Genomic DNA, 27,537 nt, shown 5'->3' on the forward strand with positions numbered 1-27,537 from the left:
TAACATGCAGAAGGGGATGCTCTCCTCTCCTAGCCATAGATGTGCCTTAAATTTGTCAATTTTAAATAATTAATGTTGCATTCTGTCTTATGGGAAGGCATTATTACCTAAAATATCCATAAAAACCTCAATAATAAGCATTGTGAACTGTGTATCATGGGTGAGTGATCTTCCTACTTGTCTGGTCAAAGTTAGTACTTTGAAGAGAGGTGAAAAAAGCTATGAGATAAACAATATCCACTCCCAAGTTGTCCCCAATAGGCTACTGAAATGCATAATCTGAACAGGTGGGGAGTTGGCTCATGTTCCTATGGCTCCTTCTTTTTGTACTGGTGGATGAAAAGCTGGACATGAGCCGGCAATGTGTGCTTGCAGACCAGAATGCCAACTGTATCCCAGAGTGAATAAAAAGAAGCATGGCCAGCAGGTTGAGGGAGGTGATTCTCCCCCTCTGCTCTGGTGAGACCCCACCTGCAGTACTGCGTCCAGCTCTGGGGTCCTCAGCACAGGAAAGACAGGGACCTGTTGGAGCGGGTCCAGAGGAGGGCACAAAAATGATCAGAGGGCTGGAACACCTGCCTATGAGGACAGGCTGAGAGAGTTGGGGTTGTTCAGCCTGGAGAAGAGAAGGCTCTGGGGAGACCTGATTGCAGCCTTTCAGTACTTAAAGGGGGCCTGTAAGAAAGATGGGGACAGACTTTTTAGTAGGACGTGTACTGATAGGACAAGGGGTAACAGTTTTAAGCTAAAAGAGGGTAGATTCGGACTAGATATAAGGATGAGGGTGGTGAAACACTGGCACAGGTTGCCTAGAGAGGTTGTAGATGCCCCATCCCTAGAAACATTCAAGGCCAGGCTGGATGGGGCTTTGAGCAACCTGATCTGGTTGAAGATGTCCCTGCTCATTGCAGGGGGGGTTGGACGAGATGACCTTTAAAGGTCTCTTCCAACCCAAACCGTTCTATGATTCTATACCAAAATGCTAAATATAGAGCAAGTTCCTACCTGCTCTACACAGGGCTCAAGAATAAGAATCTTTTGTGGAAGAGATCATCTCTGGGAAAGGAAATATATTTTTGTTGGGGAGGAAAGGAACCTTTGCAACTTCCAGATAAAACCTTTTGTAATTATGCATCATTATAAAAAATGATTGGTTTCCCTCGTTGCCTGGAAATAGATTATTAAATCTTTGGTATTCAGCATTTTTTTGTAACTTCCCAACTTTCTTATTTAAAAAGAATTCTTGCTTCTATTAATTTCTTATTTTCTAATAAAAGTCATAGCTTCATGGACATTTCCATGAATAACTAGAATTATTATATACTTAAAGTATCTTTAAAAGTGCCAGCTTGCAAGGTGTCTTGAGATAAGTAGCATCTAAACAGTGAGAGAATTCATTCTGCCAATGGTGAGCAATTTTGATCCTGACATAATAACATTATTTTGTGAACATATATTTTAGAAAATAGAATTGTTTTTTTTTTCCATTTATAAACTTTTAAAGCCTATGTTTTGGATTTTTAAGAAATCAAGTATGCATAACATTTTTTTAATTAATTTGAATAGTACAATTTATTCACTGACATAATATTTTTGCCAGTGAAACACTGTACTAGTGAAACACTGGCTAGCATATTTCCCTCAATTCATCTCTCTGTAATCTTTGTTACTTGCATCTTAATAGGTTCAGATATAGCAGTTTCTTAATCAGTATACCATGTGTTTGTATAATCAGGTGCTCCTCCATTGCTGCAAAGCTAATCAGTAGCTGTTCAGTTAGAACAAATGCTGAAGAGTTACTCTTTCTACTGAAATTTTCTGTGAAAGGGGAAGAGAAAGTGACCAACACAGCTCTATTAGGAGGTAGCTGTCATGGTTTGGATTTGCAGAATGTGCTCCAAGGTGCTTTCAGGGGTCCTTCTGTCTCAGGTTGCAATGTTTCTGTGATAACTTCAAATGGCTTGTTTGAAGCAGCTCTTTTAACCAACTAAATACCGGCCTCCCCTCACCCTGCCCCCAATTAGCAGTTAAACAAGATATGTGAGACTTAATTGGTGTAGTATTCTCCCCAGATTTTTTTCCCTGTATGTCATGTTCTTTAAGATTTTTTTCTGTTGCTTTGGGCTACACAGATTATTGAGAATGGATAAGCACTAATTTTAAGACCAGACAATGCTGTTATTCTGGTGATACGTTGGCAGATTAATTTCAATGCTGTGTGTTACCAGTGTCTTTAAATTGTTGGTTTTCAGACTGAACTGCAGAACCTGTGCAGCAGGAAAAACACACGTTCCTTCCCCAGGAGCCACTATCTACCTGCAGTGGCTTGAAGCGGGGCATATTACAAAAGAAAAAAGAATCTGAAGAACTCAACTGTGAGAGAGAAAATCAAATGTTTTTTAAGAAAGAAGGGATACTTTAAGGACTTATTTTGAGTGCAACTTTCAGCTGATAAACCTGCACTTTGTTTGTATGGGATGCAGAAATAGTTGCTAGGGTTAGGGTAGTAAGCTGAGGTTTAAAAAGTATATATATACTTTCCAAAAGGAATATGTAAGATGAAATAATAATATGAGTCTAAGAGGAATTAAACTTGCTGTTCCCCGCCCCCCAAAACTTGAAGCCAAAGTTTTTTTTTCCCTTAAGGGTTAACAATACATTATTTAGTCTCTGGAAAACATGACAATACACTATTATGTCTCAGCTCTCAAGCTGTGGAGATGTGGACCTCAGTATTTGGGAAGGTTGCTATCCCCAGGACAGTGGGTGGCACATGGTCTAGTGACAAGTATCACTGTCATTTCTGTCAAAGAAGAAGGGCTTTCTTTAGCTCGACAACTTATTTGGCACCATCTCCCCATTTCTCCTGTGCCACTTGCTCTGGTTTCTGATTGTTTTGCTGGCTGAAAGACAGACCCACTGTTGAAGCAGGAGTGGTGATGCCAGGAGAGGGGGGAGCACGTTATTTCCTCTGGTGTAACTCACTGTCTGCAGCAGCTGGGAAAATACTGCTATGGTAGTATGATAGTATGTAAAGCTGACAACAGAAGGAATTTTCTAATTAATCATAGTCATGTGTAAAGTGCTTAATGTGTGAAAAACACGGTGCTGTTCCCCACAACGTGAAATGTGATAACCAGATGAGTGAGCAAATCTGTTTCTTTCTTCCATGTGGAGCTTTACAGCTGCTTCTCTAAGAGAAGAAAAAGGAGAGGAGGAGGGGGAAAAAAGAGGTACAAAACCAACAGTGAGAAGGTAGAAAGTCTGTTAGAGGAAAGAAGTAGGGGATCGACAATTGAGGGTTGGCAGACATGTGCAACCGATAGGACTGTGCTGCCTACAAGATATCCAGGCATTCCTCCTGGATTTAGAGTATGTATTGCTCACGTCAGGCCTCATTTTGAGTGAAAATGTTGTCACAACCTGTGCTGGACAGACCAGGGAGGGGTCGTGGTGAGTTCGGAATTCCCTCAGGCTAAATTAAAGTGACACCAAAAGATCAGTTGAATGTTTTATTTATGGCGGAAACAACCTGAACTTGGAAGGCATAACAGTAGGTGGTGTGGTTTCTCACAGCAACAGTTGGCATGTAAACCATGTAACACGTGGTAACCATATATATCAATTCAGGGAATAAGGAGAGCCCTCCCGTTGAGTCACAAGGTTCAGAGTGGACTCCCTTGCTTTCTCGACTCCTTCTCAGAGAGGAGCCGAGGGGTGGCTGGATCTGCTCTTAGTCCCAGACTTGATCAACAGTTTTATGTCTAAAGGGATGAGGTATAGGGGTTATGGAAAAAAAAAAAAAGAGAGAGAGAAAAGAGAAGAGAAAGATTTCACCAGTCCTGGGTCCAGCATTGGTCCAGTCAGCCGAGGGGTCCAGTTCCGGAGGGCGTGCACATGTGGGGCTTCAATTCATGTCCTTTTTTCATCTCCTTGCCCCTCCTTCGGGCAGGCACTCGAACTCATTAGGCTAATTAGGTGTCATGTTGTTATGGGTTTGTGTGGTGAGGTTTTTTTGGTAGCAGGGCAGGGGGCCGCAGGGCCAGCTCCTGCTCGAAGCTGCTCGAAGCTTCCCCGGCTCCAAACCGGACCCGCCTCTGGCCAAGGCTGGGCCCATCAGTAATGGCGGTAGCGCCGCTGGGAGAGCGGAGTGAAGAGAGATTTAACCTCCAGTGAGTCGGGGGATCGGAATGTGAGAGGAACCCCTCTGCGGATACTGAGGTCAGTGAGGAAGGAGGGTCACTGGAGGAGGGGATGCCCCCGCAGCCCGCGGTGAGGCGGCAGGCTGTCCCCCCCCCAGCCCACGGGGGGGAGCGAGGGAGCAGATGCCCACCTGCAGCCCGGGAAGAGAGGAGCCCATGCCGGAGCAGGGGGATGGATGCCCCCCAAGATGGCCGGGACTCCATGGGGGACCCACGCTGGAGCAGGCTGTGACTGAAGGACTGCAGCCCATGGGAGGGACCCATGCTGGAGCAGCTCGTGAAGAACTGTAGCCTGTGGGAAGGACTCACGTTGGAGAAGTTGGTGGAGGACTGTCTCCCACGGGAGACACCCCACAGCGGAGCAGGGCCCGAGTGCAGAGTCCTCCTCCCCCTGAGGAGGAAGGAGCGGCAGAGACAAGGTGTGGCGAGCTGACCCCAGCCCCCATTGCCGGGGGGAGGAGGGAGAGAGAACCGGGAGTGGGGTTGAGCCGGGCAGGAGGGAGGTCTGGGGGCAAGGTGTTAGAAGGTTGGGGTTTGCTTCCTAATATGCTTGTTTTGATTTGATTGGTAGTAAACTAAATTGATTTTGTTTCTTCCCCAAGTTGAGCCTGTCTTTTGCCTGTGCCCATAATTGGTGAGTGATCCCTCCCTGTCCTTGTCTCGACCCATGAGCCTTTCTTCATATTTTCTCCTCATCCCACCATGGCTGGGGGGGGAGGAGTGAGCGAGCAGCTGCGTGGTGCTTTGTTACCAGCTGGGCTGAGACCAGGACACTCCTGCAGTTTGTGCTTTCAGAACCTTTGGGAAATGGGTCAGTGGGCTTGGGGGTTGTTTGGGGAGTAACGTCTCCCTCCCTGCAGACATGACCATTGTTTGATCTTTGGCCGTACCTGGTGAGCTTCCCTGCTCAGCACGTCAGAACAGGGAACTGCGCATGCTCTGGCACTGCACCTGCACCCTGTTGCTGATGTCCTGTGTGGATCTGTGCTGATCGGCTTCTCACCTGCAGGACTCGTTGTTAAGCAGAACTTGCCCCGCCACAATGTTTGAGACATTAACTCTTTCAGTCTCTCACAACTGTGCAGAGAACGGCAGAGCTAAGGGGATCATCAACAGAGGAAACAAGGCAAGACTGAAAAACTCATTTAGCACTTAATGTCTGGTGAGTTTTCCCCTCTGTGTCCCATAGTGACTACAAATGTCTGCTGTAGTACTTTGTGCTGCACGTGATTGACCGAACACAGGCATCGTCAACTGTAGTTGTAGCTGAACAGAGGGTACGGCTCGGTGCCGTCATTATTATTTTCTCCGTGTGAACCCCCTTGTCTGAGATGCCTGCCTGGGGGAATGGCCCCCAGGGCAGGTGGCTGTGGTTAAAGAGTTAATAGCTTTGTTTTTTTCTCAGGGCATGGGATGTCTGGGTGGCCTCTGCATCCTCTAACAGTGGCGTGTGACCTCATGCCATGCTGCGCAGTGTGACATACAACCTTTCGGTTTAATGCTGGGGAAGAACTACCATGACCACTTGCAAGACAGCCCCAATGCTGCTTCAGACAATTTGAATCAAAAAAAGCCCACATAAAATAATAATAATGTCCAGGGCCACAAGGACACTGCAGGGGCACAGAAGGGACCCAGGGTAAGGTGTTACGTAGCATCAGTACAGCCATGTGTGCTGCTTGGGGTCAGAGAACAGTCCTTAGCCCTATTTTAGTTGGTAACATATTCGTAACCATAGGAACCATTTCTTGCTAGAATCAGTATGAGGTACATCAAGTACCTAGCTGGATTAAGTACATCAACAAATCTCAATCCTGAGCTGTGTCTCTACCTGTGCAGGTACTTTGCTAACTGGCAGTAAAGCATTATTGGTATTTTAATGTAACATTGGAAGTAGTGGACTCTCCTCACTTGAAAGCCGGTTCAGGTAAGGAAACCAGCAGGCAGATTATGCAGAGAATAATGTACAAAGAAAGGAATATTTCAAGATATTTTTAAGCATTCAACTCCAAGCTCAATCTGGATGGAAGTTTTGCAACATGCATTGCACTCTACTGCCCTCACCCAAGATGCTAAATTCATGGGAGTATATGGGAAGTATTTTTAAATCTTGAAGAACAATGTGGAACAGGAAAACATTTTTTTTTTTCTCTTCTCTGCAATCCAGTTGTATATATTAACAATGAGTAGTTAACATTTTAACTATCCTACTGTGGATGATAGCATGGTAAACTAAAAGATGCAGCTTTCTTACGAATTGGGATCTAAGATCGTATCTTTCTGGTACATATTGTGTCTTTTATTTTCAAGAACTGTAAGACTTTCAGTCTCAAATGAACTAGGTAGTCTTATGGTCCCTGCAGACTTCGTGTGTACTCCTTTTTGGATAATGTATCAGGATCCACCAGGGTCATAGTTTTATGTTTGAAAATGTAAAAAAAAAAAAAAATAAAAAAAAAAATCTGTCTTTTATTATTTGCACCTTCAATAGCTCTTCTAATGACCAGGAATGAAAATAAGTGTAGTTATTTACTTTACACAGATTCAAGATTTTTATTTTCTTAAACACTTTAGATAATTTTATGTTTAAAATCCTCTATATGTCCTTTGTACTGCTTTAGAGTTGATGGAATATTCCCCTTGGAAAGAGGAAAATCTTGATCTGTCTTTTCTTGTTTTCAGATGATAAAAATAGTATTCTGACATTGCAGAATAAGGGAAATATAACAATTCATACTATTTGCTTAGTGCATTGAGAATGTAGTCATCACAAGAAGGCAGCTGTTTAATATTACTTTACCTGCCTTATGCAGAAAGAAAGTATACCACAGTGGCATTTTGAATCAATAGAGCAGCACTTCACAATTTATTATACACATTTTTTATGGAAGGAATCAGAACAGAAAAATCACTGATGGAGGTAAAAACTTAGAAAGTGATACCTCCTGTTTCTTTTACAGCACTTGTCCCCCTCAATCTTTGTATATGTACCACAACTGTGAAATAATTGTACAGATATACACTGGCTGGCAAGACCTGTCCTTTTAATTAACAGTGTTTTGGTGAAGCTATGACAAAATTTTTCGCTTTACTCTGATGGCTCTGAAGCTCATAAGATCTTCCTGATACACAGAGCTTAAGAGAACAACTTAGGTTAATTTAACACATGCTCTGTATCTGTTTGCTGCAGAGAGCTTTCACTGTGATGATGTTTCAAATAAAAGTGTAACCTTGACAGATTTTTAAATTCTTCCTGTCATTTTTATTTGTCAAAATGAGCTGAACTTATTAGTCAGCATTTTTACATTTAAACCAGTTGCTAAAAGATACGGTGGGTCTGAAATGTGCTTCATTATTTTACTCTTCATTTTGTCCTGTTAAAAGCATTAGATGAGGCACTATCTTTTGGATTATAGAACTTTGGGAATATCACCTTTAAGTGGTTGCTTGCAGCACTTTTTTTTTTTCTTCTTTCTTTTTTCCTGGTATTGAAAGGACTTCGGCAGTAGTTATGTTTGGTGGAAAATGTTTTATGATTGGAATGTATCTATTCACTTTTGAGCAGAGAATAATGTATTCAATAGAGGTTTTTTTAATTGTGAAACTTGTACTTTAATGGAAAACATTGGATAAATTGGTTTTCATTGGTAAGTCTGGCAGTCTGAGTTAAAACTTTCTGATAGTGAGTAAACCAGAATTATTTTTCTAGATTTCAAACCTGATGAAAATTTTCTGAAACAAACTACACCGGAGTTTTAGACAAATGCTCAAAATACTTGATTCTACTTCCCATGACCCTGTGCCATTCTCAGTGTAACAGAATTGTACAGAGTATTGTGATCACATTAGGGGAGTGCTAATGAACACACATGAAACCTAAATACACTCAGGTATCTGCTTTTAAAAGATGGGGAATTGTAGTAGGGGAAACTAAGGGGCAAAATGACAAGGACTGAAATAACTTTGTGGCTCTAAATCTGACTTACCCAGAGGTTAAAACAGAGCCCATATCACCTGCGAGAGATACCATCCCTCGTTCACAGACAAACCAACTGAAGAGTAATGTATGTCATCAACCATCTTGAAATGTTATGAGAGATCTAACCCTCTTTAATATCTGCAGATTACTTCATCTGAGTGTTATGTGACCATCATAGAGGTATTAAACTGACTATTCCCTTATAAAGTGCAGGGGTAGGCTTGCAGTGTTGTAGATTCTTTCAGTAGTGAAAATTACAGGGGGAAACCCAAAGCACAGTGAGAAAAAATTCCCATTACATTTTATAGAAGAAGATTGTTTTGCAGCTTTCTGAACAGCCCAACTCCTGGGGCTGCTGCAGCCTGCCGCAGCTTGCCCAGAAGTGACTCCTGGGATGAGACTTAGGTGTGTGGCACCTTCTGAACTTTGCAGTTTTCTGCTCAGGCTCCAGCTGTTTTGCGGCAGGGATGAGGATGTCCTGTAAATCCTGTGCCATGGCCGCAATCCCATGTTGGGCAGCCAAACTGGTGTTAGGTGCCTTGGTGACCAAATGGGGCCCCAGCTGTCGGGCTTTAGGTCAAAAAGCTTATATAAATTCTCTGTATTGCTTTATGCAGCATTGTACAGATGTCTTGCATTCCTTTGTAAGTATTTAGCTGAGTAAGGCAAAGTGTGTTTTGCTGCAGTTTTGAAGACACTGCAACATTTATGCTTCTGCTTACCTTTATCCACTATTGATGAACTGGACTACTCAAAGGAATAAAGACAAGAACATTTTAGGCTTTTTTTTTTTTTTTTTTTTTCCCCCCAGAATTAGAGCCTTATGCTTGTGTCCTGTTGAGGGGCACCACCTCTAGAAGAGAGGCATGAGTTGTTGTGCTGGAATGTCCCTCGAGGTGAATTCTTTCTACACTTGGGTTTCACCTTTCTGACATAGTTTTTGTGCTTTTAAAATGGAGATGACACTTACCGTCTAATAATGCTTAGAGGATTAATTACATAATATCAGGGATTTAAAAAATTACTAAAAGTTATAGATATTACTATCAGTGGATTAAGCTATAATTCATGGTACTTAATTTGCTTTTCAGTTAACATTTAAACAGAAATATTATTGTTCTGAGAAGTTACCTAAGAAAAATAATTTTTTTACTGACAATAGTTAAGCTACAATAGCATGTAGAGAAAAAAAAAAACAAACCAAAAACACATTCAGAGGAACATGCTTTGCATGTCGTTAGTCACAGCCCAGCAGTGCAAACCTGGGTTACTTGCGAAAAAGGTAGTTAATGTATTTAGTGCACTTGCAAGTTAAAAATTGCCATTTTATGATAATTCTTTTCATCTCATCAAGATTGGTCATGCTCTTCTGAGTATCTTCAATTAACAAGACTGGCGTTTTCAGATTCTGAGACTGGGAATTAATTACACTCAGTTTTTGAGGATGTCTTCTTTGTTATTGGCAGTCGGGTGGGAGGGAATGTGTGATTACTCTAAGTGAAAATCAATCTGACTATTAATTGTCAGATTGCAGGAAGAGTATGCATTTTAAATGAAACAGTGTTTTCTAAAATGCAGAAAATGTTTTCTAAAATGTCACAGCTCAGGTCAACAGCTGAAACTCCATTAAATTCAGTGGGTCCAGGATGCCATATCTGTGGTCTCCATGGCAAAATATGATAAATGACAAAACCAGAACAGATTAGCAGCATAGGGTTTACATGTTTGCTGATCCTTTATTTGATCCTAGAACTAAGCCAAAAATTATTCTTTTCTTGTTGGAAATGGCTTTCTGGGAGAAAAAAAAAAAAGAAAGAAAAAGAAAAAAGAAAATTTTCATGAAATAATAATGCTAGGTATATTGCTGTGGTGCCTTGTAGGCTTTATGAGTGTACCATATTCACAAAGATTTTAGTATCATAATGGGCTGAATTCCCTGACTGAGCTGCAGCTCTCCTGTCTGCTTTTACTCCAGATCACTGCATACTAAACTTTGCTTTGCTTCTATCATCACTTCAACTGCTGCTACTACAGTTGCAGTTAAATGTTAATTTAGCTGCTTTAATGATAAACTGCCATGAAAGATACATGTCACACACACATTCCATTTCAATTATTAGCAATAGACCTTGCAGTGGTAGGATAAATTAGTTAATAGGCTGATCCACCATAAAGCTAACCCTGTGAAAACCGTGCAGATTGGGTTTTGTTGGACGAGTGAGTGGAGTGAGCTTGCCCTGGTGTAACATGAGCATTAGATCCCACCTGAGGAGGGGACAGGAATGGGGAAATGAGGTGCGAGACCTTCCCATTCCGGGGCAGTCAAATACTGCCCTTATGCTGCCTTAGCCATAATTTCAAAGTGATTGCTAAGACCCTGCAGTTGCATTAAGCCCTTGTCCATGTGTAACAGTATGTCATAAAATATCAGATGTTCCCAAACTCTAAGGGTTGCTGCCTAAACGGGTTTGCAGACCTGAAATGGGAGAAGTATAGAAAGGCCCAAAAGTTTTGGGCCATGTTCAGTGTTCTGACTGACCTCAGGGTCCTGTATTATATTATTTCCTTCAAAACAAAAGCTACTGCTAATGCATATGTATCACCTGATGCCACAATGGGCTATTACAATGAGTGTGCATGAAAGAGAAATAGGAGAAACTTTCTGTGGGATGACCTAGAAAACCTCTTCACAAATTATTACTGCAGCAGGAGTGCCAGTATAAAAGATGTATCAACTGTTCTGATTTTCAAAGGACATTTTGCTCTGAAGTAAATTCCACAGCTGGTTGGATGTTCACGTCCTTGGGATGTTTGGAAAACTTATGACTGAAAAATCAAGTATGCACTTGCTGTACATAAAGGCAAGATCAAAGCCATGTGAAAACAGGCATATATTTTTTTAACATAGACCAGAAAGCACCAGGCTGACCTTGCTGAACCTGGAGATTAGCCCCACGGCACTTCAGACATGGAACGGGAATGTGCAATGCAAGTCATGCTGCTTTCCGCTCTGCGGGTTTGTTTGTGGCACAGATACAGTGATGCTAGCTGCCCCTTTCTGAAGGAGAGAAGATAAAGATTCTTTGTATGAAAATACCTGCTGGGGATCTGCATCTCAGTTAGATGCTGAAAGATTCAGCTTTCCTCCATCAGCAAAACCCTTGGTGAAATTTCACTTGGAAAGGATGTGGGGAAATGTTAGGCAGGATGAACAGACGTGATCAGAAAAAGTGTTGCAGCAAAGACAAGCTTTTGGAAAGCAGGATAGCAAACTGGGTAGTCATGCTTCATGAGCCTTTGCCAGAGAAAAAGACAAAAAGACACTCTTTCTCTTGGACTGATGATGAGAGACAGTTTCAAAGCCACAGTCCAATTGACTTGAAAATTGCATGAGAAAGCAGTACAGAAAGGACTGTTCACTTACTGAGAGGGTTCTCCCCCTTCACCTGCTTAAATTAAATACAAAAGTTTCTATCATCTCATCCATTCTAGGGCAGCATGTAAGATCATAGAAATACTTCTTTTACCCCAAAGGGCTCAGGAAACTTTTTCAAATACAAAATTTTTGCCTGGAGAGTTGCACAAGAGAGTGTGCAAGAAAGCCACATTCCAACTTTTCTCCATCTAGTCTTGCTCATCTACATGTAAAGGAACAACTTCCCAGCTCACAACTTCAGACCACTTTCAGGGTGAATGTTATGAGGAGGAAGTTGCCAACTGAAATAGCTTGTTGCCCCATTGATCAGAAACTGTGGAGCCGAAGCAGACCCCAGATATGTGGTCACTAGTTTCTTTCAGAAATCACTATGCAAATTCAGAGACTTAAAGTTTAATCTTGCCATCTTATTAAAGAAAAATTTTTGAAGTTTAAAATACACCTTTTTCCCACAGTTCCCATCCACTCTAATCCTCAAAAAGAGTTGTTTGCTTTGTTTTTTGTTTTGTTTTGTTTTTTTTTTTATGTGGGGAGAAGAAGATCAGCTGTAGCCTAAGGCTCTGTCACTTTCTTGATTATATTTTGGAAGAGGATCGAAAATCACTGCTGGATATATTTGTGTGTGTCACAAATGTTGATGGAAAAGTAAATGATGGCCAGGACAAGGTCTCTACACAAAGTCATGTGGATCCTTTGATAAGCAGGATGTATACATGTTTTAATATAATTTAGTATCAGATTATGTTCCTGACAAGAATCACCAAATATATTTCAAAGGAAAGTGGTAGACTCTGCACCTCTTTGATGTCTGTCATTCAGGTATGAATCCATTCTTGGAAGAAAAGCTTTAGCTGTGCACTAGTTGTTTGATAACCTGGGACAGTCATTGGGCTTTAGATAGTGCAAATTTACATTTCTGGTCTTGCATTGTAAAGCTCAGGCAAAGATTACCATTCTGATGGATGTGTGCTCATCTGCAAACATGAACCATACAAAATGTGAGTCAGTTGCTGTTCAGATCCCTTTTTTGTGTCAACTGTGCAGGCTCTGGACATGCTTACTTTTGCTCTTAAATGGTGGAGTTCTGTCAAGCCTAATTCCCTTTTATGGTCAATCTTTACATGATTCACTCTGTATTATCATTATGAATACTTGGTCACAAAGGAAGCAAGGGAATTAAATACGTTTAGTACTCTTTGATAGTAGATGCTGTGAACAACTAGGGATTTGCAGCAGTAAATGTTAATATCACTGCCTACATCAAAATGTGTTTAAATATTTTTTATGTTGTTACATTATTTTTTTTTTATAAATAATGCATATAGTCTGTATACATGGTGCAAAGACTTCCACATCCATTTCTTAGGATAAGAACAATTTGCTGATTGAACAGGGATCTTACGATATAAAGGCTTGAGTTCTTCCCACATTGTCTTCAATTACATGAAATTTGAGGGGGACAGAAAAGAAGGGTGAGGAAACATCCTGTTGCTTTATCAAGAAGCATTTGCACAGACAGTTTCTGAATGAATATCCTGCTTTTATTTCCTCAGTGATTTCCTGGAAAATCCAAAGGGTTTTTTTGGCATGCCCAATCTAAGGTCCTTCCTGAACAGGAACACATGTTTTTCGGTCATTCTCCAAGGCCTTGACAATACTGAAAAAAATAAAAATCTGAAAGTGTTGAAAATCCCGACAAGATTTTGGAGAGTGCTTTCAAGTGTTAATCAGTCTGTCTGAACTTACACAGGATCAGATATCATTCAGGTCAGCAGGCAGGTGATAGTAGCTGTGTTTTCAGTGCCTAGGAATTAAGTCCCCTTAGGAAACCTTTGAAATGTTATTAAACGATATTCCATAAGACAGTGCTAAATTTCAGTTTTGCCTTAGATTGATAAAATTACTCGTATGAACATAAAGTGAATGGAAACATGTTGTCCATTCGGAATACAGTGAAGGAACATTTGCTGTAATTCCTAACTACAAAGTGACTAGTATCTTGTTAGCAGTATAATAACATATATTGGCAGTTTATTTTCTGATGAAAAATGAATGTGCTACAATTTTAGCACTAAAGCTTGTGGAAGGCATTTGCAAGTGTTTGAAGACAATACTTCTTTTTCTTTGAAAAAGGACTTTGAGGTTAATTTATTTAAAATTCTGAAAAATTTCTTTTTATTTTTCATTCCCTTTAGCTCTGCAAAATGTATGGTAAAAGCAGCTTCCTAAGTGGAAAATTATTGGGAAACCATTCCAATAATTTTAACAGCTTTGAGTCCAGGGCACTTTACACACATTTTCTGTGTGTCTGGTTTCATGTTCATTGCACCTGCTCTAAGATGAGTGATTTTGCTTCTTTTTAGAGCTGAAACATGAGATCTATGTTTGGCGACTGACTGCACAGCGCATTAACCCAGCCAGCAGAGAGGAGACTGCAGTGAAATGCCTCTTGATGCAGAAGGTGCTGACTCTGGAGATGCTCCTGAGGAAGAAGCTGAGCACGTTCCACAGGTGAGCGGGGACCAGCCTGTCCCACCTCCCCGGCTCCGACCCTTGGTGGGGACAAGCTGTTTGTTGGAGTGGCAGGGAGCTCCTGCTCATCTCAGTCTACAGCCAGGAATGATAGCGTGGCTTTGCTACCATCAGTAGCAATAGTTGTGTTTGCTTCAACCAGCCAAGGGCTCGTATGTAGTAATTTTAGGCAGAGCTGAGAGTGAAGGCTTTCAGGAATCTTCACTGGGATGAGACCTATATTCTTAGTTGTCACTTGATCAGATGAGCATATATGAAGAGCCACCCTTGGCCTCAGTAAAACACAAAGTATTTCAGAATAAAACCTATGTGTAAGGCCTGGAAAATATATATCAATATGACCCAAATTTAAAGACCTAGAAATTTCAGGTAGTTTTTGGTTGAAAAAGCTCACAAATATGTCATTAGATTTTTCCTTACAATAGTGGCTTCAGCATAGTAAAATGCTATAATTTCTTTTTTTACTGAAAAATTCAAGTGTTCTTCAGCGAACTGTTGAGTTTGACAAATGCCACCAGTGAATTGCTGTGTTTTAAAATTATTTCCTAATCAAACCTTCAGTGTGAACCTGAGTGAAGACATAATTAACTGTTTATGTTTAGAAAAGAAGTTTACATAAACAAGGACTAAGAAAAATGTTAACCTTGTTTTGTTTACATTCCGGCAAAAGCAACTGTTACCCTATGGAACTTGATGACCGAGAATAGCAGTGATAAATACTCTGAAAGTGAATTGACTAAAATGAAACTGAAATAATTAATTTTCATTAATAAACATGTTAGGCAGTATGAGCAAGGACATGTAAATATGATTTCTTAAACCACCTATTCCAGTAATAAGATGACTCTTGTTTACACAGTTTTTTGCTAGTACTGTGTGCTTTGAACGGAGTGACAGCATTAATACTTAAAGACAAAAAAGGCTGTTAAAATAGCCTCCTTCTAAAAATATTATAACAAATTATTAGACTTTATGACACTCTAAAGAAGATGTTTCTGAAGTATAAATAAAAATTGTATATTTAATCTTGAAAAATCAGGATTCCTCCAGCACAGTACATTTACAGCAATGTAAAAAATTCATTAGCATTAACAACAGTGCTTCTGAACTGCAAACCCCAAGGCTTTTTGCTGGAGGGCTGACTATGCTGATAACACGGTGAAGTTATTCAGATCTTAAAAATTTCATTATAAAATGCAAATGTAAAATATATGTTTTCTGAGTTGTTGGTGTTAGCACACGACCCTTGTTTTATCGCAGCAGGGCACACATCAACTCCTGAAACTATTAAGGGAACAACATATTGCATATAGCCAGATCCTATACCGAGGTCCATACCCTGGAGGCTAGCTCCTTCCAGGCCTGTGGCACTCTTCATGAAAAAAAGGGTTTGGGTATTAGTGGAGCATGTTACAAAACTGGAGTCTTCAGTGAACCCTCATGGGAATTTTGCTGCTGGCTGTAAGAAGGCCACAACTCCTTTGTGGTATGAGTTACTCCATACGGGGGAAAGTGTGATCTATTTGTGATGTGAGGGATTTATTCTAACACCCTTGGCAGAGCTCTAATTTCACTCTGGAAAAAAGCAGGTGTCATTTTCTTTCAGGCAAATTTCACAGGAAGATAAAAACTGGGAAACAAATATTCAGGAACTCCAGAAAAAAGTAAGTAGATGGCAGTTTTTCTCAGTATCCATGTAAGCAGACCTATGCCTTTATGCAGAGAGAGTGCTTTGAATCTAATGCAAATTTAATAACTCTAATGATAGCAGAAAATCTGGCAGGCAGGCTGGCTGGCTTCTCAATGGGACAGGGTTACTGAACCACATTGTGAGGTTTTGTTAGGTTTTATACTTTTGTTCCTTAGAAAATATCATTTAAAGAATCAATAAATGATTCAGCAGTGTTTCCTTAAATTTTTAATCCATGGCCAGAAAGACTCAGGATGTGTCAATAGGTCATTTATAACCGTGATGCATGACAATAGAGTACACTCCTGCTGATGTGCCAAATATCAGCTCTAATTTACTACACTGCCTGTGACATGCTTGCTTTATTGTTCAAGTAGGGATAAACCACTTGGATAAATCCTGTTCTCTTTGCTGTGCATATATTAACACTGCCTAAGTCTTTCTGCTGAGGCTGGGTCTGATGAGATGTAAACTCTGTAGTCGGATTAGTTTAACCTAAATTTGTCTAAATGTCATATCCCCTCTACCTCACTGGCATCACTAATGAATCCAGGCCTGTGTTTGGGAGCACAAGTCCTTGACTGGGGGACATCACTGTCCTATGTGTCACACTAAAACAGAACAAAACCAACAGGACTTCTTACTAGGTTTTACACCTTTTTCAAGGCATTGCATAAAAGACAAACTTTTTAAAGAACAGAGAATTACTTGTACTTTAGTAGAGCTTTAAACTATGTGAAATGACAGGGGACTCGGGCTGGGAGAAGGTGATTCCCTGCTTTGGTGGCGAAAGTGAGATGAGAGCAGAGAAGCAGAGTCACGATGGAAAGCATGGGGTCTGAGGGTGAGAACATGAGGAGACTGGCACAGGGATGCAGGAGCTGGGCATGGGGGTGTAGAAGCTGCATAGAGATTATGGGCTTGGTATGTCTATGAGAGTTGTACAGGAGGCATGAAAGATCCGACCTCTAGGCCAGTTTATAGGTTTTCAAAGCATATATGCAGAAAAGGGTGATTTTGTCCAGGGTCATGAAACCAGAGAGTGCCCGGAGTACCCTCTGTAGTAGGAATTGCATTTCAACCCTGCTTCTACTGAAATGAAGTTGTGATGGGGGTAGCTGAACACAGCTGAATGTATGCAGCAGGTACTAACTACTCATGTCTCTTAGATCCCACTGGGCCACGTATTCATGTTTTTTATAGGTATGCATGAAATGCTTCAATTTAAATATTTCTGTCTTTTATGCTGAAGAGGTAATATACAATACAGGAACAGAAGTCTGTGCTTCACACATGCTTTTGTGAACTCTATGCATAATAGATAGCTCCCTCTTTAATAGTTATTATTTTTTTTCTCCTTGTCCCTACAGCACAGAATAACAGACAAAATTCTTCTCATCAAATGCCTGACTGTGCTGGGATGTGTTATTCTTATGTTTTTTCTCAACTCATTTGTTCCAGGCATCTACCTAGATCTTGGTAAGTTTCATAGTTTTGTTCTATCTAAGTAAAACAAACCATCTCCCTGAAAAAAACCAGTACTACTTTTCTGAGTCTGGATCTTTTCAGAAAGCCCTTTTCCACGTGTCTCTGGCCTCACGATTACATGAGGTTAATCAGAACAGCAGTTTCTCAGGACAGGTTTTCAAAAATGCAGTCATGTCTCAGTCACCCCAGGAGGAATAACAGAGAGTGCTCATGACTTCATTTTTCTGACTTCCCAATATGAACAAGCTGGCCAAACATTATGGAATGAGCAAATTTGACCTTGGCATCATTGCACTGTAGGTTTGAGTGAATGACCAAGATGCATTATAGAGATCAGAAAATAATCACTCCATGGAAGTACAAAAAAATAGTCTGGCATTATTTCTTAAGTATAGATAACTCTTTGTATGACTTCCAGTCTCTGTTACTTTATCACCAGAACAAATCATTTCCCAAAATAAAATCAGGAAGACACTGTAGATGTATGAAATGAAAATAGCTGTATGCATACTTTCTATATATAGACCTATATGTGCAGGTTTTTATACAGCTAGTTGTATACCTGTATGAAGATAGGGTCTGCATATCCTGAAAACAGAACCAAATTAAAGCTCACATATAACTGAAGGACAATAATAAAACCTACCTGTGCTTTGCCCTGTGAAAAGTTAAAAATATTTTATTAGCTGCTGAGAACTTGAAAGTTATGGAGTTTCAGATTTATGTTTTTTCATGCAATCTGAATTCCCCCGCTGTGTACACCCATCCCAGTGGCTGAAAGATGCAACAGTCTTGAAGAGGAATAACGCATAATCAATAAATCATTGATTGAATCATCATATACACAGATACTACACTGAAATCCATTTCTGTTATGCACAATATAGAGCTAGTTATAGCTGTACAACGGTGATCAAGTGGTAAACAAGACCTCCCGTACCTGCTGCTCACACTTCTGGTGTATTGATTGGCTTATAAAGGTACCAGTTGCAGAAGGCTGTTCTCTGCTGGGACCTAGGGAAATACCAGTGTTGTGTATTGCCAGCACCAGTGGGAGGATATAGGCTACTGTGTCCAGAGCAACGTGTTTTAATAGGTATAGCTTTGCTGCTAAACGCATTTGTTCCAGGGGCTGATCCCCAGCCCTCAGGCCTTATTGGTGCAGGATGGCTTGCGTCCACACTGCTCAGACCTTGCCCCTTCAGAGAAGACTGGCTGTGTCTCCACAGCACAGCAATTGGCCCTGAGTTTCTTCTTGACATTTTATGTATGGGTTAATTAATTTTCAGGTTCACAGTGAGGGCGGTTTTGTAGCCTAACAGAGCTGTGGTTTACGACTGTGAGGCTGAGGGCCTATGTTGCATTATCTGGTACATGTGATGGAGTTTTAGTGCCTGAAGCCACCAGGGATAATGTTGGAGTAACTGTACAGAGCAGAGAGACCCAAACCTGATCCAGACTCACCCATGCTGCTGTTTGGGTGTGATCCCTGAAATGAATTGTCTCCAGAACTGCACCTGGGTTTATTTTTCTCTTAGATGAAACAAGCTGGGTCACTGCAAAAGAGTCTGGGAGCAAAGCAACACTTACACAAGGGGAACTCTGGGGGACCAGTACCTTGCTGTGGACTTGGGCTAAGCAGTTATCTAACAGTGTTGATACACCCAGCAAGACCTTGTTGGCATGCAGTGGAAGTCCTGGTGCCCTGGAGCAGTATGAGGTTAGGAAAGGGGCCGCCTCAGCCAGGCTTTCTTCCCCATTTCAGCCAGTGCCACAGCTGCTGTGGCAGCTTTCCTGTTCCAGCGTATTTGCCATGGAAATGGGCGATTTCAGCCCATAAAGATTATTAGCTGTTAAGAAGTTGAAAGGTATACTGAGTATTATAACAGCAAAGGTGCTATATTACTAAGGTGTAGGAAGATGCAGAAATTGAAGACATCTGAAGGTATTTGAGGTTACGGTAGCTAAGAACATAAGGCAGAAGTTCACATCAGCAATTTAAGAAATCCATTTTCACCCTTACTTTTCTGTCTCAGAAAAGTAGGCACCGAACCATGTAGGATTTCTTGAATTAATCCCAACACCTATAAGTGTTTTTGAAAAGCCACAGACAGTAAAGACCACATAGTGCTGGTTGCATATGCTCCTGGTAAGATATTCTTTCAAAACTGCAAAGCAGTTGGAGTCAATACTAGAAGAAACTTAATAACTGATGATTGTTTTTTGTCCTACTTTGTCAGTAAAATAAATGAAAACAAATGGTATGGTTGGCAGTGCAGGTTTCTGTTATTCACTAGCTGATCTTCAACTGCAGCCTTGAAAGTAAATAGGGGCTGTATACATTCTGTATAATTTCTCCCTGTTCTGTATTCATGGCAAACCTGTCAGATTAATGAATAAGTGTTATTAAAACATACACGTAATTTCTATTAACAATTAATGGAACCTGCAAACTTCTACTGAGATCTCATTGGTGGTTCCTGAATTTCACTATCTTGATGATAGCTGTCACTTATTTATCATTACTGAAGTAGTGCCGCTGTGAGTCTCTATGGATTTTAGTCCTCCAGTGCATGGAAATGAATTTCCTAAAATACAGCATATCTTGTACTCTGGTGGTTTGGGTAAATTTGTTCAATATGTTTTTCTCATAAAAATGAAAGTAGATTGTAGTTCAGTGTTTAATTTTCTACCAGAATAATGTTTTATACAGAGGCTGAAGTGTTAGAAATCTAATAACTTTTAATTGCATTTGGTAGAGTGAATTAGAAAGATTATAGAATTCTTTATCAGTCCCCAGCCTTGATACAATTTTTCCATTATGAACTCGGGATCATTAATATAATTTGAAGGAACTGACATTTTAATTTAAATAATAAAATTTGCATACTTAGCTGCCTTTTAAAATGCAGAACACTTTCCTATTCACTTTTTTTGTACCTGCTCATCAATTTATTTAGTCTAATTCTATGAAATATCTATGTTAATGAAAGATTAGTACTGAGAATTTAAATAAACAGATATGGTAAACTTTAAGACTTCTATAGTGCTTTCATTCGGTCCCATGGGATTTTACGTTATTGATAAAGTATTGATAATGCATCTGAGAAAAGATGAAAAAAGATGAAAGTAAAGCCCCTTTGAGGATTGTACCTAGCTCCTATTTTGACTTTAACTTTTAGGCAGGCATGTCTAGAGCTTTGAACTATAGTGAGACCCCCAAAAGAGACAAAAGACTTTAAAAGTTAAACAAAGCAAGAGTTTGTTTAAATTTAAACTAATTTTTTTTTTTTTTAATAGAGGATGTTCAAAGGGACTACGTCAGAAAGAATACACAAAATCAATTTATAACCTACTTCTTTTTGCTTCTGTGGGGCAGGTCCTTCCTCTTTGGTTTGGTTTCAGTCAGTTAAATGAGTTGTTGAGCTGCTGTGAAGTCTGTGCAGCTCTCTCTAATATCCATGAAGAGGGACCCATCACCTCTGTGGCCCTGCTTTTGTCTGCCCCTCTCAGTGGTCTCTGCATGCAATGCAGGCACCCCGCTCCTTGCGGACCCTCTCACTCTTGCTTTCTTCTACCTCCAGACACTTCTTTCCAAGGGCCAGGCTGAGTAGTTAATGAGGCACAGGAAGGTCCTCTCCTCCTTTTAGAGGGTTGCAACAGACTCTGCTGCTCTCTTCTTCAAGAAACAAGATGCAAACCCAAGAGCAAACAAAAGAGGTACTGCCTGTTTCATAGAAGAGATACTGTCTCTATTTTGGCTGTAGACTGCTGGAAGCTGGGAAGGTATGCCAGGAGAAATGCACGCTGTTGCCACTATTTTCCCTGTTGGAGACAGGACTCCTGCATAGGTGGACCTTTGGTATTACCATCTATGGCTGTTCTCATGTTCCTTTAATTAATTAATTATTTATGCAAGGGGACAGGGAGATTTTTGGACTCACTGAATTGTTCCATAATTTAGGACTGCTCTTTGCTCCAGCCCCAGCAGAAGACAGAGTTTCAAATCATAAACCTTGAGGGAGCTATCTTGGCTTTTTTTGCTTCTGCAGAGGGGTTATGTCTTCACACTGTTGCCTGATCCCATTCCAGTATTTTCGGTGCCATGGATATCTGTGATCCTTCAGACATCAATGTTTAAGCTAATTACCTTCAGCTGCCCTTAAAATAATCTCTGGAGGAGGTCAATAATCAGTGGAGGTGATCAACAGCTGTGATTCATCTGACCTACTTTAAAGGTCTGATTCATGAAATAATTCACCTTAACCTATCTCACTTCACTTTTTATATGCCAAAAGGCATCTTCTCAAGCTATACCAAGTTTTAGTCATAGATACTTAAAAACAAAACCCAGAACAGCTAGATGGACATTTGGCTTGATAATTGATTATTTGGGGGTTTCACTTCTAACTAAAATCAGCTTTGGTACTATTAACCAAAGAAGGGTTAGCAAAAAACCCCAGACTTAGGAACTTTAAAAAAATTTATGGTTTTACTCTTTTAACTAACTAACGTGATCACTATGACCTTTCTGGGTAGTAGGACAAATTGTTCTATAAATCAGCACTCCATGTCACTTCTGTCAAGCAATCATCCTAGGTCTAAATTTTCCCCGATGTCCTTTCTCTAAAGCTAAAATCCCTCAATATTTACAGACAAAGGTTATCTTGTTTGATGAGACTTCATTCATGTAGTTAAATCTAGTTTCTCTTGGAAAACTCTCTCTTGCCTTCTATATTCACTTTGGTTTAACTTCTGGCTGTGGGCTTGGTCTGCAAATTCTGCTGCAGATACTTTTGAGGATCTGAAACTCTTTTTGAAACTGGTTGTATCTTGCATCATTGAAACATTTTAGAACTGTGACTGCAACAGTGGAAAAGTAGGGAAATAATTGTTTTCATTGAATTTAAATGGACTTCTGTTTGTTTGGTAGGCCATGTTATGAAAAGCTCCTTTTTATTTTATTGCCAGAACATGAAAGGAGAAATGTGTTCAGTTGCTGTAGATACAAAAGACTCCTGTTGTATTGTCACTCCTTTGGATACCGGTTGTCATATTTTCTGACTCATTTCCATAATTTACAGAAAAATTGTTGAAATTCACATGAGAAATTAAATGCCTTAATTGGAAAGGGCTTCAGCAGAACAACCCCCCCCCAGATTATGTCTACAGAGAATGTCATGCAAATTATAGCAAACATTTTGTCTTAACAAAAGAGAGGAGTGACACCTCAAATTTAGGGAAGTGGACTGGAGCTGAAGTTTCTCCCATATAATTTCTCTTGATTTTCATCCTGCTTTTGTTTAAGTGGACATGCACAATTTTCAGCTTACACTGTAATTTATATAGGTGAAGCAACAATTATAATAGAGTTGGAACTGAGTGGCACTTGTCTGGTAGCTTGCTTAGTGATGAAGAAAGGGCTGCACTGCCTTGGAGATCTTCACAAACTTGCTTAAATTTGCTATTGAATCACAGAATGTTGGAAGTCCCCTATCAATATTTACTTGGCTTAGAAACACTGAAGCTAGTTCTCCATTACTGCAGCCTACTAACAACGAACTTCATCCATTATTTTTTCTGCAACATTTTCAGTAAGGAACTCACTGCAGCAGTGATTCTTCCCTAACAACTTTGAGACAGATCGGCAGGGTCAGTATGTGTAAAAGCTTGCGTAAGAGTTAGCAGTGCTGTAACAAATGACAGAAACCTTAAACTTAGAGATCTTTGACTAAGTTATTTAATGCTGTAAGCTAGGAAAGAACTAATATTGCACGAGTGAAATAAATGTAGTCTGTGTGGTTTTGTTCTGAACGTGCAGCCTAGGAAGCTGCCTAAGAACTCTAATAAGCTTTTCCCCCCAGCTTTTATCTGGGCCCTGGGACAGATGTACATGCATTTGAACTTGTGCTAAGAGGTTTCTTTAGAATGGTGAAAACGTTTTTAAACTTGAACCACTCCCCCAGAGCTCTGTGAGAAAGATCCTGCCTCACAGTGTGCAGCAGAACTTTGCAGGTCCAAAAGGCTTATACATCATGGGGAAGAAGCACAGGGCTGAGAGAAGTGTGGACAGATCCCATTAGTCTGAAAGGGGTGTTAATGTTGAAGCATCCATAGGGCTCTTATTTTTACACTTTAAAATGTTATGCTGGAACTTTTTTCTCATCTGCTATCAGTGATAAATAGATTAAAGCATGTTATGCTGTATCCTGTATGATGGTGGAGTTGTATAAATCTGACACTGTTTACAAACAATAAAATTATATATGCAGAAACCAACAAACTTGACTCTAAAAATTTAAATGTTTGTATCCATAGTGAAGGAGAAAAAGAGAATGTGTTCATATTTTGGAAATGTTTGGTTTCAGGTTAGTTTGTGCAATAGCTAAAATGAAAGCTTCATTATAGAGCTACTCAATGTTACTGAGGAGTTATTTTATAAAATGTTTGAAAAACCAGATCAATTTAATAAGCTGGTGTATAATTGTTTAGTGCTTAAGAAAACAGAAAATGCTAGTGAGATAGCTATTAAGCCATAAAAACTGGTGAATGATGTAGATTTAAGAAAGCATAGGCTTAATGTCAAAAGCCACATTGTTAAGTTTAGCACATCTTATATTTCACATCTTATATCACTATATCCTGGCTGTAAAAAGTGCACATTTGCTCTTTAATTTGTCACTGAATCTAACATTTAACTCCAGATTATCTAGAGTCTGTGACATTAATCAGTTTTAGCTGAGGAGATCTTGTAGGTATTGACTGCTAAGTAATGGCTCAAATGATACTGAATTATCAACTGTATTTAAAGGTGTCACAACCAATATTTTCTTTCCCTTGTCTTTTTTTTCTCCTTGTATTTTTTTATTTTATTTTGTCACTTTGTAAAGCTTTCCAACACGGCTTGATAAATTAAGGAACCAGATGCAAAGCCCGGGAAGCAAAATTTATAGACCTTTTCTATACAGCTGAAAATATCAGCTTGAATAATCTGTGGTTGCCTGGAAACTCCTTCACACATTTCAGTAAACTAGATGGTTTTGGTCCCCAAAACATTTGGATTAGGGATGCCTTCTCTGTATACGGTAGTAGGCTCCCACTTTCAAAGTATCAGTGGTGATATGCTTGTGATATTGTGGGCAAAAAGGGGGACATTTCTTATACCTAGAGCTAAGAATTTATTGTTGGTTTAATTAAAAGTTGTATCAGCGTAAGCAAAACACAACAAACAGTTATTGTTAGTCCTCTTACGATAATATTAACACAGTCCAAATTATCTAATTAATACAAAGCAAAACTCATTAATAAAACACAGTTAAAACTGTTGCAAAAAAAGCCCCAACAAAACCCAACAAACCCAAAATGCTCCCAGTATCTCCCCCTTATATTCTGATGTTAGGGTCACCCTTTGATGCTCTGCAGGGTGCTAAGGTTCACAGGTTTAGGCTGGGAGGAGTCACAATAAAGTGTTGATATCTTCAGGCCTTTGCTGGCATGAGCGTGATAGGCGTGCCTTCCTCCTCCTTTACAAGGAGGTGAATAGTGTTGATGTTGATGGTTTCTTCCTCCCTGTGCTTGGGTCCACTTGAGCCCATTTTTTTACATTTTCTAAAGCTTTACACTTTGCTTTTTCAAATTTGGTCTTCAGATCTACATTATATCTGATTTTATCATATTGGTGTGTGGTATGTGTGTTACATACTTGTTTCTTTTGCTTTTTGTTACACCTAAAATGGGTTTTGACGATCTCCTAAGTTTGCTCTATCATTTACAACTAATAACTGTTGAGTTACTGATAAACCTGGGGCCTTTAGTATCATCCTATGCATCCCTTTTTAGCTGCAATTACTCATCCTGTGTACTCTTGTCTGTGGCAAATTCTTTCTTCTCTTACTGTTTTCCATTAACGCTCCACCTACATGAAGCTGTGACACTGCTTTCCAGGACTAAAGTGGTTTCTTTGGTTCCTGACCTGATAATGGTAAACAGAGCAACAAATTGTAGCATCTGACAGTGTCCAGCTTAATGTAGTAAGATATAGTAAGATTAGAGCCATGGTTTTAGGCACTCCTCTTTGAAAGTCCTCAGCCCTTTCTGGAGACCCTTCCAGGTCCTTGAAGTTGTGCTTGCAGGGGCTGATCTGCAGCCCTTTTCCCCAGGTGGTATCAGCTACAACTGTCAGCGATTTGTCCTCATTCAGTGCTCTTCGCTTCCTTGCTCTTGGCTCATTCATCTGCTATTTTATCTGTTCTGGCATGCAATGGTGTTGGTTTAAGTTGTCTAGTACTTTTACATTGAGGTCAAGAAGAGCACTGCATGGGACTGACCTGCTAGCCTTTGAGTATGTACTATGGAGATTTGATTGCACTGTGAATATGCGAATTGTTGTTTTAAAATGAGAATGGACATAACAGTATTGAAGAGACTTAGTACATCTTTGATTTATAGTGACGTTGAAAAAATTCCTGGTACAGTGTATATGAACATAAGTTAAAAATAAATTTGACAATTATTTTGTAATAATGAGAAAGTTGGAATGGAGCTAAATCGATGCAGCCAGCATTGACTCAGACTCAGAAAGTCTGGTCCAGATCTTAGTTATTCCTCCTTCTCAGCATAACACTTTGGTCCTGAAAATAAGAGAAATCTGCTTTCCATGATCCTTGCAGTTTTAATTTCCTTTAGGATAGTTTAAAAAAAATTCTGCCCTTGAAATTGCACAGTCATCTTTACAAACATGTAATTAAGCATGGAAAATATGCTCTGTCCTTGCAGCTGTCCATGCAACATACACAGTTGTATCTGCTAGTGCAGCTTTTGTACTTTATTGCTTACTTCTAGAAAAGCTGACTTCTCCTCTATCTTGATATTTGCATCTTCTCAAATTCTTTTTGGTTCACAAGAGTTAATGAAGCTATGGCAATAGAATGTGTTTGTTTGCAGTGACCTTTACTGAGATAACTCTGTAAATTTTTTAGACTTATGCATTGGTGCAATATACGTAGCTATATATCTGTCAACACATCTTCCCTGTAGATGCAGTGCTTAGCTATAGCAATCTCTAACCAGGGTGTTCTATCTTGAATGCCATCCTATCTCATCTATGAAATTGCATTTGGAGAATTAACGAAGTTAGGTGTTGACATTGCAATACAACAGTGAACGTGATTTCTGCATTCTGACCTCATGGTATACAGCTATGCAACACAGTCCGGCCCATCCTTTCCTAATGCACATGTGCTGATCTGTGATTACAGAGCAGCTAGTCCTCTGCCTCCTTGTTTTATGCTACACTTCTCATTTTTAATGTCGCAATTACTTTCTACCAGCGTAGGTTTCTGTTTCTCTTGCCTTGTGTGGGGTTATAGTTCCCACCAACTTTTTTCATGTTCTTTTAATCCTCTTGCATTGTACCAAGCATTTCCTGCTGTGGTGCAAGCTGTCCTGGACTGTCACCATCACAGTTCTGTCCCCAGGGAGTAGCCTTAAACTGTGGTGCTACAAATAGCACAGAACAACAGCAAATGATTTCTATGAAGCTATGCCTATGAAAAGAGACTGCTCAAAAGACCAGCAAGTTGTTTTGTAAGAGGGTAACTTCATAAAAAAAGAGGATTAAACATAAAACAGTGCTTATCAGTTGGCATCAAGTATTACTTATAAACATTCAGCATGATTTCAGAATGTATATTTTCAGGGATGCCTGATAAAATAAAACAAAGAATTGCAAAAACTGAAATACAGGACATTTTCATTCACATTCAGTACTCCTGATGAAACACATTCCATGAGTAGAGCAAGCACTACTGGAAATGTGTCTTTGATTTAACCTTTTCACCCCAATATTTCTATATGGTTGTATAAGAGTATAATTGAGTGTATGCTTTACATAACATTACAACTACACCATACTATATGAACGACTGGCATACATTCTTAGGCTAAATTTTGAGGCATTGTGGAGTTCATCAGACTTCTTCCGATTAAGCTGTTGGAACACAGTGATGGTCTTTACTTCCTCATATATATTCAGTAACATGTTGTGTAAACAATTGTTCAAAGGTAAGTGCCAAATATGTTTTAGGTGGTAAGCCTGTCATGGACATTGTGGGCTAAAAGGGTTTCTGCAGTTCACAAAAAGTTGCTGTGGCCGTTTTGACAAATAGGGAATTGCTAAGATCACAGGAAAAGAATATCATACTTTGCTCAG

At 39.8% G+C, this 27,537-nt stretch overlaps 1 protein-coding gene across 4 annotated transcripts in view; it reads left to right on the top strand.

The window, feature by feature from the left end:
- Window positions 1-27,537, top strand: part of OCA2 (OCA2 melanosomal transmembrane protein) — a 293,670-nt gene that overhangs the window by 100,726 nt on the left and 165,407 nt on the right. For all 4 annotated transcript variants that reach the window (XM_052774012.1, XM_052774014.1, XM_052774013.1 and 1 more), the window contains 3 exons: window positions 13,981-14,128; window positions 15,756-15,813; window positions 17,210-17,318. In XM_052774012.1, coding sequence (XP_052629972.1) covers window positions 13,981-14,128; window positions 15,756-15,813; window positions 17,210-17,318 — 315 coding nt within the window. The remainder of the gene's footprint in view (window positions 1-13,980; window positions 14,129-15,755; window positions 15,814-17,209; window positions 17,319-27,537) is intronic.

Source organism: Harpia harpyja, chromosome 22, assembly GCF_026419915.1.
Source record: "Harpia harpyja isolate bHarHar1 chromosome 22, bHarHar1 primary haplotype, whole genome shotgun sequence".
Taxonomy (NCBI): Eukaryota; Metazoa; Chordata; class Aves; order Accipitriformes; family Accipitridae; genus Harpia; species Harpia harpyja.